Source organism: Pholcus phalangioides, unplaced genomic scaffold, assembly GCF_987345545.1.
Source record: "Pholcus phalangioides strain wild (caught in Gottingen) unplaced genomic scaffold, Ppha-v1.0 ptg000015l_1, whole genome shotgun sequence".
Taxonomy (NCBI): domain Eukaryota; kingdom Metazoa; phylum Arthropoda; class Arachnida; order Araneae; family Pholcidae; genus Pholcus; species Pholcus phalangioides.
This window is the reverse complement of record NW_028301608.1, coordinates 60170042-60182980: the sequence shown is the minus strand read 5'-3', so window position 1 is coordinate 60182980 and position 12939 is coordinate 60170042. Positions and strand designations below refer to the sequence as shown.

Here is a 12939-nt window from a genome sequence, read left to right as displayed (position 1 = left end):
TTCTGCATCAAATATGGTATAACTCCCGAATTGTGAGAGTTATCTTTAACCTTCATTCCTGTGTGAAGATGTTGGTCAGCAGGAGTCTCAGCTTATGTTGTCGAGCGTTTTTGTCGTCTTGTGCAATAAATTGTTTTTTCTGCAAAGTAGATCCTTCGCTTATAATTGCTGTAGAAATGCCATAAAGATACAGAATCGCCGATGATAAACTTTTCAGAAGTTGGCAAAGATTGTGCGTGAAACACCAGTAGTGCTGATGATGAGAATTCAGAGGACAGAAAGAATGAAACCTACCTGATGAAAAACCTTTGTTAAGTAAGCAAGAGTATTGATGACGCACGAATCAGAATGAAATTATACATCCAAAAATGCCTCAGTTGATGAAAAATAAAATTATACTATGAACAAATAAATGCAAACCACCAATGAAATTAAAGAACTACATCAAAACGTCTACTGATTTCCATAAATATAAGAGACCTCAATAATATCCCGTTTATCGGTAGAGGAGAAACTGGAACACATATAAATGTAAAAGAAATATCGCGTGGGTCCTTCCTCGGCAATAGGACGTAAAGGATTATAAAATATTTTACGATAAACTCGTTGCTTACAGATACAGATCTCACAACCACGAAAGAAATAAAGCACCACATTCGTTGCTCATATTCACAACCTAAAAGCGAGGTAACACTGATATCCTATCGGGGATATAGAAAACACAGATCCCTTAGCCTCGAGTTTCCTCCACACTGACGCTCATCAACAGAAGTCGTTTACGCACACTCATACACACAGCGGAATCCCTTAAAATTAAGTAATAATAAGATATATTAACACCGATGGTTTTTTTTTTTACAAACTAATTCTTTAAATATAACTGTGTATTCTGCCATAAAAATGTTATACCATGCTGTAAAATATTGAAATTTCAAACATTATCGGAGAAAGCAAAGGGTCACACAGACCTCTGCTCTTCTTTGTAGGTATAGTTCCCCGACCCGTCTTTTCAATGTTAATTTGTATGTGTGAAAATACATGCTAATAGTTATGAAAAACGATATTCTTCATTTAAAAATATTTATTTCAGGCATATAGTATCAAAATATATTATATACAGAGGAAAAAAAACCGTCACTTTGACAATTAAAAAGAAAAAAACGTCGGTGTTCTTACTAATTTCTTAGCAAACGGCTTTTCAAGGCGACACAAAATGAGAAATCTTCAGTCTGGATGGAAATTTCGTGGTTCTAAAATTGTTTAGTAACTTGTGAAAGTGGATGACGAAATACATGTCAAAAATTTAGTTTCATAAAGTAACGACTTTAAATTTAGTTTCATGTATCTGGAGAAACTGGAGAAACCGCGAGACACCCAGTTTCACGTATCTGGAATAATTATATATTATATTTTTATTTGTTGAAAAAGATGAAACAATTGAAAAAAGGAAATAAATAATCCTGAAATTTTCTCTAACGAGAAAGGTTCAAGTATTAATCCTAAAGGAGATGAGAATGTAAACATTTCGGGAATTTTACAAAATCTACACATTCTACCTGTTATGCATAAATGAATGTTTTGAGACGAAAAAAATGATAAAAATTATTATTATAGCGTGTAGTATATATAGAGAGCGTGATTTAGTCGTAAAATCAATAGTTATATTGCATTTCCGTTTATAACTTTGTTAAAACGTTTCAACTTATATTTTACGTAGCTCTGGTTTTTACTAAAAAAGGATTTGGTGAATGAGATGTTGATAAATTTATATATGTGTTTATGTAAATTAAAGCCAAATCGAAATTAAACCGCATCTTAGAGTGCTCGAGAAGGCACTCTACTTGTGCAAATGACATGAAATTCGGACACATGATGAGCTCATTATTTATAAAACTATTTAATTCATTGGAGATATGTCACGAATAGTCAGGGACGTCAATTCAACTTTTTGCGGGGGGGGGGGGGCGGCGGCAAAGAACATGTACTCAGTGGATGTGTGTATATATATAAAATTTATATATACAGATATGTATATATATATCCAATTTTTAGTGCATTTTCAGAAGCCAGGAGGGGGCAGCGGCACCCCCCTGACCCCACGGTCCTGCGAATAGGTATGAACTTTTATAATGCGGCCATGTGTTTACCAAATTAATTCATAATCAATTCTTTGGAATTTCCCTACTTTCTTTTTTGTTTTCACATCCACACACACAGTGCCCCTATTCATTAAAGTTACGAAAACAAAATTTCATTTTATTAAAACTTTCTTTTTGATCATTAAGTCGTCTGCGAGAGGAAAAAAAATAAATAAGCAGTCGAATGAGTAGTGAACTGTGAATTCATCTATGACGTGATTTTAAAACCGGCCAAAGTCAGTCAGGTCTGCCTCGAACGTAACTCTTGTAATGGTATTTGAACCAGTTGGAAATTCAAGGTCAACTTCAAGTGTGAAAATTCATTCGGGACTTGAGTATAAAAGCCCAGGCTTCTACTCGATCTGATCACAGTTCTATCTTTGCATTCAAACAAGAAGCAAACTAATCAATCAGAAGAAAATGATCGCCAAGGTGAGAAATATGCTACCCCACGGTTTTTTATTGATAGCTTTTGCATTTTAAGGTATCAGCGCAACTCTTAGAGTTTGACTATTGTTTACTTGCTTCGAGCTTATTATCAAGGGTGATATATTGTTTTTCCAAACTAATTATTTGCGAACACATTTTGATTGTAGTACTTGAGGAAAATTAAATTCTGTACTTTAGATGATATTTCAACCTAACCCATCCAAGTGTTTGATCGAAATCACGTAGAAGAATTTCATGTACATTATCAAAGATATGAATGATTTAAAATTCGCAAATATTTAATTTTGCACACACATTTGTCAGTTTTGGAAAGAAGTCATTATTGATATTTCATTTTCATTTCAGTTTGTCCTTATTGCTTTCGCCGCTGCCACTGTACAAGCCGATATTTTACCACTTCATGGAGTAAGTACTAATTTGACAGGTTTAATTTCGAATAACCATTGATGAATGAAGGATCAATCCAGAATATTATATGGACGAATTAAGAAAAAATTGCCGTAAAAATAACTGAAAATTTGAATATATTTTCATGGCTTATAACTTATAACATATGCCTTTACATATAAAAGCGTTATAATTTTTTTTGTCAATGAAAATAATACATACCACTGGCATTTCAGGCTCACCACCATGCACCTCAGCCATTCTCTTTTGGATACAGCGTAAAAGACAAACACGGTGAACAGCACAGACAAGAGACTGGTAATGGTGCCGGACATGTGAAAGGCAACTACGGATTCACTGATGACCGCGGTGTCCAACGTCAGGTGAACTACGTGGCTGACCACGCTGGCTTCCGCGCTCAGGTCAAGACCGACGAACCGGGTACTGCCAACCAGGATCCAGCTGCTATCAAAATCATCTCTTCAGCTCACCCATACTTCGGTGCCGGACATGGACTGGGGTATGGTGGCTACGGATACGGAGGTGTTGGATTCGCAAGTAATGGAGGCTACGGACTTGGACTCGGTCACGGTATCAAGGTGCCATTGGCCGCAGGACATCTCGGAGCATATGGTGGATATGGCCTCGGATACGGTGGATATGGACTCGGATACGATGGTTATGGCCTCGGATACGGTGGTTACGGACACGATACTGTCCAAAGGTACGACAGCAGAGAACAACATCTCGGTCTGTTTTAAATCAGAATGCATGTTTTTAAGAAATCCTTCAAAATGTAAGCTTTTCCCACTTCGGTCACATTTTTTTCCACATCGAAATAAACATAACTTATAATTTATTATTTGTTTGCAAATTCTTTCACTTCTTTTAAATGTTTGAATTCACGTGAATTATTAATTTCTTTATCAATAAACCCTAAATGTTCATTAAATATATAAAATTAAGCGTAATTTCGGATCAATCACTGAAAAGTGGAATAGTTGTCTTATTAACATTTTGACTATAATTTCAATAATTTCTGATGCTCGTGAACAACTTCACGAAATGTTGTCATGAAATAGCTATAAAATATAAAGGCGTATACAATATTTTCGACAGCGTATACGTAAATAGCTTATAAATATAAAGGTTATGGTGCTAAAATGTTTGATAATAGAAATTTAGTAAAAATGCTGGAGATACATCAAGTGGCTTTCTACATTTATTACACCAAATAAATACCATCCGTAGTCATCAAATAAGTACCATGCATATTCAGTGAATAAATAAATACAGCGCAACTATAAAAGAAATGTATTTAATCTGATAGGTCCGCTAAAGTACTGTTGATGGGAATTGAGTACCGAGTGTTCAGTTCTTAAGTAGTAGCTACATCTTAAAAGTTGATAAATATTATTTAATCACAGATACTCAAAAAAAAAAAAAAAAAAACATGCCCAGTAAATTTATTAATTCAGCAGATGAATTATATGATGCTTGGTTAGACTGTTTTCATCAGAGATTTACAATAATCTTGATTAATAAATTTATATCTCATTTCCGACAACTAAAAAACTGACGAACTTCAAAAATACAGAAAAGGAATATACTGTGAACACATCTCTTCCTGAGCATATATAGACTCAACACCGCAAAATATCAAGCACGCTAATTATGACATCTAGACAATTTCCCATTCAGAATTATCCACCAAGTACAGTCAAATGAGATAAAAAAAATTATCTAACTAATATTTTATATGTGGAAGCTGTCCATTATGATATTAAGGTATCTAGACATTTTCGGATTTTACGACCGGCATTCGAAAATCGAATGATCAATGCACTTTCCTTAATTATGAGGAATCCTAAGTGAAGATTTTTTGGAATGAGAAGACATCAAATTAGATCATAAGAGGAAATTAATGCCTTGAATTTTGTGATCATACATGCTGCTAATTATGGAAAACCATATTTGATATTTTGCTGATTATTGTATTATATGTAGAAGAAAGAAATCCTCTGTTGAAGAATTCCATAAATTCGAGTAAAGGACATACAGATGATGCGTTGACTTTTTAATAAACGAGAAACAAATGTCACTGAAAATTCTCCGATGGATGGCAAATAATTTTTTTGCATATTTAATGCGTATTTATATTGGTTTTCAAAAGCTTTCGATTCTAAAAACGATATACTGCAACCTTATGATCGCATTGACTGCATATCCCAAGAAGATCCCCCTCGGATGTGGAATTATTTCCCGGTAGACCAATAACTGCAAAGCATATGATATCATCGTTGATAACCAAGTTGTGACAATATGAACATTTCTGAAAGACGATTTATTTTCCCAAGGTTTTTAAGAAATGAAATGGGGAGCACACATAATCTAAATCGGTTTCCCAAGCTTACCTTTCTATCGCCCCATTCTTAAAAATTTCCTTTTTTCAACGGTCCCATAACTCCAGCTAGCGCATAGGATGTTATAAAATATTCATAGCTGTTTTTACTGCCCCTATGGATATCGCCCTCTATCAGGTTCGAAGTTTCTTTTCAGTTTTATGCAATTGTTTTTCCGATTGATGACAACGCTTTTGATGACAATTGGTGACGTCCCGTATTTAAGATCCCAGTTCCACTTGTTTTTCTGAATGAATAAATAAATACAGAGATTTATTCACAACTAGTCATTTCAACGTTTTTTCGTCAAATACATCATTATTTGCGGTAGCTTGTAGCATTCCGGTGTTTTAAACTTTCTCCATTTTGGCAAGGATTAGAAAATCGGTCGTAAATTGCATTCATTGGCTACAATTAGTGATATCCCGCACTTAAGAACCGATATGTGGATATTGTTATTATCAATAAAAACAATTGAATGATTTTTCTTTTTTTTGTTGTTTTTTTGTTTTGCCTGCGGACAACTTATGCCAATGTTGTTGGCCAGCTCGGGTCAACGATAGGTTGAGTAACGCTGATCGGAAGCTCCTTGAACCACAGTAGAATGCATTCCAGGTCTCTCTGAGATGGGGAAATTTAACTTCGATATTTCTTAATACGTAAATACAGGGTGATTATGAATTCGCGGGGGAAAATTTCAGAAGCAGAGCAAGACCCAGAAAAATACATTTTTTGGTAGCAATGGTAATGCATTTTAGAGGTTCTTATAGAAAATGCACTATCGCTCTTCACCGTAATCAAGCGAAATTCCATTTTTTCAAGGTTGTGGCTTACAACATGTAATCCGTGGTTACTCTGACGATGTTAATCACTAAATTCAGTGAATAAATAAAAAAAAGAGGCTTTTTTTAGTGGGCCTCACCAATTATATTCTTAAAAAGGTTCCTTGAATCAATAAGTTTGGGATCCGCTGGTTTGAAATGTGCGAACGACGCTACGATCGAAATGATACTGAAAAAGGAAAAATTGTGAACGAAAATGAGAGAGGATGCCAACTGAACCACTAAAAAATTTATATGAAATTTCGATTTAATTTAATGAAATATAAATTTCAATGTAAAGGTTGATTAATGGTATATTTTGAAATGCTACAAGAAAAAAAGAAGAACCATGCTTTTAATATCAAATCCGTATGAAACCAGTTTTTCAGTAAAGTACAACATTTTATATATAAATGTGAAAGTATGTATGTATTTGTTTTTTATACAAATCCGCACTGTTGATCATATGCAATTTTTTTAGGATTCTTCGCTAATGTGTGGAAGGAGAGCCGTAAACATATTCCCGCCAAAAAATATTTTTATGAATTCTTTTAATACAGCAGAAGTTTTTCAAAAAACACCCTTTTTTCACGACGTTTTCATGTTTTCAGTCAGATGCAACTAAGTTTCCCAAATGTTTTCGGCACTAAATATGAGCATCTTAATAGGTTTTCCACTGCAATTTAAAATTTAAAAATCGGTTAACAAATAACGGAGTCAGATAGGCTTTTGCTTCAGACCATATCTTAATTTATGAGTACAAATGTTGCTTTGACGAATGTATTTTTTACAAATGTAACTGAATTTTTAGAGAATAATTAATAAAAACTGATATCAAATTTTGAACTTTCTAATTTTTAACATTTATAAAACTTTAATTATTAACATTTATAAAACTTTAATTATTAACAATTATAAAATTTTAATTATTAACATTTATAAAACTTTATTTATTACCATTTATAAAACTTTAATTATTTACATTAATAAAACTTTAATTATTTACATTAATAAAACTTTAATTATTTACATTAATAAAACTTTAATTATTTACATTAATAAAACTTTAATTATTTACATTAATAAAACTTTAATTATTTACATTTATAAAATTTAGTTATTAAATTTATTTAATACTTAAATTTTAGCATTATGGAATGACTTTTTAAGATGAGCCAGGAAAATACCGGCTGATTGAACTATAAATACATAATATTTTTACGGGGTGGGAAACGTCACCGACTACAGCTAGTTGAACATAAAAACCGAGATCATAGTTAGAATGTATGGAAAACTCTTTAACACTGTTGCTGTCGCAAAACGAAAATATTCTACAAATATTTGTCAAGTGCAATTATATAATTAAGTTTTGTTTCAGGAATTTCAATTACTTTTATAACAATAATTACTAGTTAATAAAATTATAAATTAACGATAATTAACTCATGATTAATAATTATTGCTAGCAAAATTTTCAGTGACATCATTTTTTAAAATATCAAAAATTAAGTGTGTCGTGGAAGTTCAACTGCAAGTTCAAGTGTGCGCTGCATAAAAAGGTTCAAAAACGCTGTGCTACGCATCGTGTAAACTGTTCAGACAAACACTTTCAAGGACCTCATCGCCCAAATCAGTGACATCGGTGACTTAGCCCGATGGGTTTTGTTACTGTATCTGCACACGAACCTTTCATATTCTACCACATTTGTTCCATAACATTCCTGTGTGCTTGTTTCTTTCATTCCTATGCTTGTTTCTGTGTATTCTATCATCCCTTCAAGTTTGACCTATGAAATTTGAATCACCCTGTATGTCTGGAATACGAATAAAATTTTATAACACGGTCATGTGCCAAGCAACATAGTTCCTAAACGAATTCTTTGCGATTCGCTTATTTGGAATTTTTCATCCACGCGTTACTCATTTGTCTTAAAGTTACGCAAACAAAAAATTTATTCGCCAGGTTTTTTTTGTTTTTTTTATGAATATCAAGTAAAATAAGAAATGAAACGTTGCACGAGCTGGAAGAGGACTGTGAAGTGATCTATGACGTGATCTTAAAAAGGGGCCAAAGTCAGTCATGTCTGCGTCGGAGATAATACTTTCCTTGGTATTTGAATAATTTGTGTGCAATTTCGAGTTCAAGATCAAGTATGAAATTCAGTTTGGGTCCTTCAGTATAAAAGCCATAGTTTCTATCCGATATGATCACAGTTCTCTCTATCTTTGCATTCCAACAAGAAACAAACTTTCCCCTCAAAAGAAAATGATCGCCAAGGTGAGAAATATAATTTATAGCTCATTCAATATGATGACTTTCGCATTCGGTAAAACTTCTATAGTTTGAATATTGCTTACGACAAAAGCTTACGTGGTTTTCCGCATGAGTTATATAGTATTTTATCCAGAATAATTATTTGATAAAAACATCTTTAGCTCCTCAAAAATTACAATTTTCATATAAAATGATATTTTCATCAAAAGTCCACACAAGTCACTGATCGAAACCAAGTAACAAAAGTTTTCATTTAAATTATCAAAAATATTCACGATTGAAATTTCTCGCAAAAGTTCGTTATTTACAGCATAATTATTATTGCAAAATGGGATAAGTTATATTGATATTTCCATTTCAGATTGTTCTCATTGCTTTTGCGGCTGCCGCTGTACAGGCCAGCATGTTACCACTTCCCAAAGTAAGTTTTAATTTAGGTTTCATTTCGAATGAGCGTTAGTGGATCGAATGATATAAAGGATATAAAACAATCACGGATATAATATGGATCGATAAAGAAAATATGTTATGTTAGTATTGCCGTAAAAATACCTGCATGCTTGAATATAATTTTATGGCGAATAAATTGTAAATTGTGCGTTTAGATATAAAAATGGTGTGAAATGAAAGTAATGCTTGTCACTGGAATTTCAGGTTCACCACCATGCACCTCAGCCATACTCATTTGGATACAGCGTGAAAGACAAACACGGTGAACAGCACAGACAAGAAACTGGTAATGGTGCCGGACATGTGAAGGGCAACTACGGATTCACTGATGACCGTGGTGTCCAACGTCAGGTGAACTACGTGGCTGACCACGCTGGCTTCCGCGCTCAGGTCAAGACCAATGAACCGGGTACTGCCAACCAGGATCCAGCTGCTGTCAACATCATCTCCTCAGCTCACCCATACTATGGTGCCGGACACGGACTCGGATATGACGGCTATGCTTACGGAGGTCTCGGATATGGCGGTCTCGGAGGCTACGGATTCGGTCACGGTATCAAGGCACCATTGGCCGCTGGATATCTCGGAGCATATGATGGATATGGCCTCGGATACGGTGAATATGGTCTCGGATACGGTGGATATGGCCTCGGATACGGTGGTTATGGCCAAGGATTCGGTGGTTACGGACATGGTACTGTCCAAAAGTACGACAGCAAAGAACACCATCTCGGCCAATTCTAGATTTCAATAAATGTTCGTCACAAAAATTAACCAAAATGCAGCTTGTGCAATTTCTGTGATATGGTTATTAGCAGAAAAATAAACAAAGTTATGATTGATAATTTGGTGTAGCATTTGTTTACTAGTATAACTAATTGCTTTGTACACGGGGCATTCAAATTGTTTTCTAAACTCCTAAAAGATTTGGTCCCATATGGGAAATAAATGATTGGATTGGTATCACATAAAACTTCCCTCTCTTCTGATTTTACAATGATCAAAAACCGTTTATGGTACATTAAATGTGGTATAAATATATACTTTATAATAATACGTGTTAATACACGTTATATACATTTAAATATGTTATCGTTTGAATATTAAATATTTTTTTACTCAGACGAAAGCTTAACTCTTATACCGTTATCTTTGGTAAATAAGCCACTGGGATGTATTAGCACCAAATTTTTTTTCGTAGAAACGTCGGAGAGTTTTACATCTCACAGCTTCGTAGAGTAGATTCCGCAGTCACATGCAATTTTCCTTCTAGAAGTAAACAGAATACAAAAATTTGAACAAAACTAAATTTTGTAATGATCAACTTATATTTAATCTCTTTGAGAATTTTATAATATTACTACCCAAACATAAGTCGTTATCTTGGATTGGATACAATAAAACTATGCTACAACAGTATTCCATATAACGATAAATTTCTCTATAACGATTTCTTAAAGTTTTGTTGGGAAATGTCCTATGGTCTAATTGCTAAACTGTTACCTCACGATATAACGTTAAACCCTCTACAACGATAATTTTTCTTGCTCAGCAGAATATCGTTAGATCGTGTTTTCACTGTATTTCCCAAAAATCCATTAACATAATTCAAAATTAATGTCAGAAAAAGTTGTTTGATTGACCGCGGTATGGAATTTGCCGCGACAGAGAAAAATTAACTTCGCAGTAAAAGCTATGTTTTACAGTAAGGGGAGTTACGGGGAATGTATATCTGAGAGCTAAGATGCCTTAACTCAGTGTCTGGAATATAATAGAAAGAATGAGGAAGATATTCGGAGAGTTTAGCTGTCTAAAAGAGTCAAAGTGAAATGCATTTCAGAAATTCTTAGTTTTCATAATTAATGAAACAACATGTGACACATTACTGAACATGCGATGTTTTATTTGAGACAGTAATATACTGGGTGCATAGCTGGCAGCACGCACCGCGAATTAATTGAAATATTTTTACATTAAATGAGAAAACGTATCCAAATTACGTGCGGACCGTAGATACGTCATTCATATTGCAAGAGGTTGTGGTGTCTCACGCAGACGACCCCCCAAGAGTCGGGTCAACGACCTCGAGTGTGTCAGGTGATCCCGGGTACTGGAGACGACCGTCTGGAAAACAGCAGAGCAGAGAGTCACTGCACACGAAAGCGTGAGGTTCAAAAATTTCTATGCCTGTCTTTTTCATTAACCCAGATTATCATGTTTGTGTCGTCGTAATAAATGTTTATTAAGAAGCTGTGGCTCTGTGTAGTGACTCCGCAGTGGTGACCCGGACGTGATTTGAACACGCAACCTTCTGATATGTATATCTTGATGACATTCTATGCTTTTCTGAAAATGCCGAAGAACACAAAATTCATTTAAAACAAATATTCCAACGTCTTCAACAGTATGGCTTAGTTTTAAATGTGTCAAAATGCATATTTGGTGTTTCTGAGCTTGAATTTCTGGGACATGTGATCAAACCATCGGGTATCACACCTCGTCCAGACAAAGTGCGAGCTGTACTCGATTTCAAGCAACCAGAAACAATTGAGCAATTGCGTAAATTTTTAGGTCTCATAAATTTTTATCGCCGTTTCCTACCGCATGCAGCTGAGACACAAGTGCCACTGCATGATCTATTGAAAGGTTCTACGAAAAACAGAAAAGACAAAACAAAAGTTGTGTGGTCTACATCAACTTTGAAAGCATTTGAAGATTGCAAAAATCTACTAGCTAATGCCGCATTGTTGGCACATCCATCCCCGTCTGCCCAATTAGCTCTACACGTAGATGCTTCCGACTATGCTATAGGCGGTGCACTGCACCAGGTGACGGACAATGGTCTTCAACCGCTAGGTTTTTTCTCACGTAAACTTTCACCCACCGAAACACGGTATAGCGCATACGATCGAGAACTTCTTGCCGCATATTCTTCCATAAAATTTTTCAGATATATGCTTGAAGCTCGTGAGTTTATACTTTTCAGTGACCATAAACCACTGTGCTATGCGTTTCGACAAAAAAGTGAAAAATGCTCACCTAGACAGCTAAGGCATTTAGATTATATATCGCAGTTCACAACGAACATTTGCCATATTCCTGGATCGCAAAATATTTCCGCTGATATCTTATCACGCGTAACAGCAATTTCAGTTCCTGGACCTCTCGATTTTACTGCCATCGCTGAGCAACAAGAGAGGGATAAAGAACTAGAGGAACTTCTAAAGAGCAAATCAGCTTTGCAACTGAAGAAAGTATTTCTTCCAGACGCAGCTAAAGCGCTCTACTGCGATTTATCAACAGGTGCTGTTCGACCTTATATTCCAGAAAAATTTCGATATGATGTGTTTTGGAATATGCACAGACTCTCACACCCAGGAATTAGACGTACTATTGATTTGGTCAGAAAGCGATTCATTTGGCCATGTCTAGCTAAAGACTGTGCTAAATGGACAAAAGTGTGCATACCATGCAAAGGTTCCAAAGTGCACAAGCACACGAGATCCACACTACAATCGTTTGTGGAACCTTCCCAACGATTTCAACATATTCATTTGGATATCATTGGCCCACTGCCCATTTCCGATGGATATTCTTATTGCCTAACAATGATAGACCGGTTTTTACGATGGCCAGAAGCGGTACCTATCCGCGACATCACAGCAACCACGGTAGCTGCAGCTTTTATTTCCACCTGGATTTCTCGATACGGCACACCTTTGACAGTAACAACTGATCAAGGTCGCCAATTCGAATCGCAGCTATTCCGAGAGCTGTCCAAATTCATCGGAGCAAAACGGGTTAGAACAACTGGATACCATCCACAAGCGAACGGTATGTTGGAAGAGTGGCATCGCCCTCTCAAAGCCGCGTTGAAATGCAATCAAACCCATAAATGGACTGAAGCATTACCTACAGTTCTACTCGGTCTTCGGTGCTCTCTGAAACAAGATTTGGGGTGCACACCTGCAGAACTACTGTACGGAGAAACTTTACGATTACCTGGTGAATTTTTC

General features: G+C 35.3%; 1 protein-coding gene across 1 annotated transcript; it reads left to right on the top strand.

Moving 5' to 3' along the window:
* The first annotated feature begins 2558 nt into the window (after positions 1 to 2558).
* On the top strand, positions 2559 to 3736 carry LOC149076355 (uncharacterized). Its single transcript, XM_089242221.1, has 3 exons — positions 2559 to 2570; positions 2934 to 2993; positions 3212 to 3736. The coding sequence occupies exons 1-3, from the start codon at positions 2559 to 2561 to the stop codon at positions 3734 to 3736; spliced, it is 597 nt and encodes a 198-aa protein (XP_089098347.1).
* The last annotated feature ends 9203 nt before the right edge of the window (positions 3737 to 12939 follow it).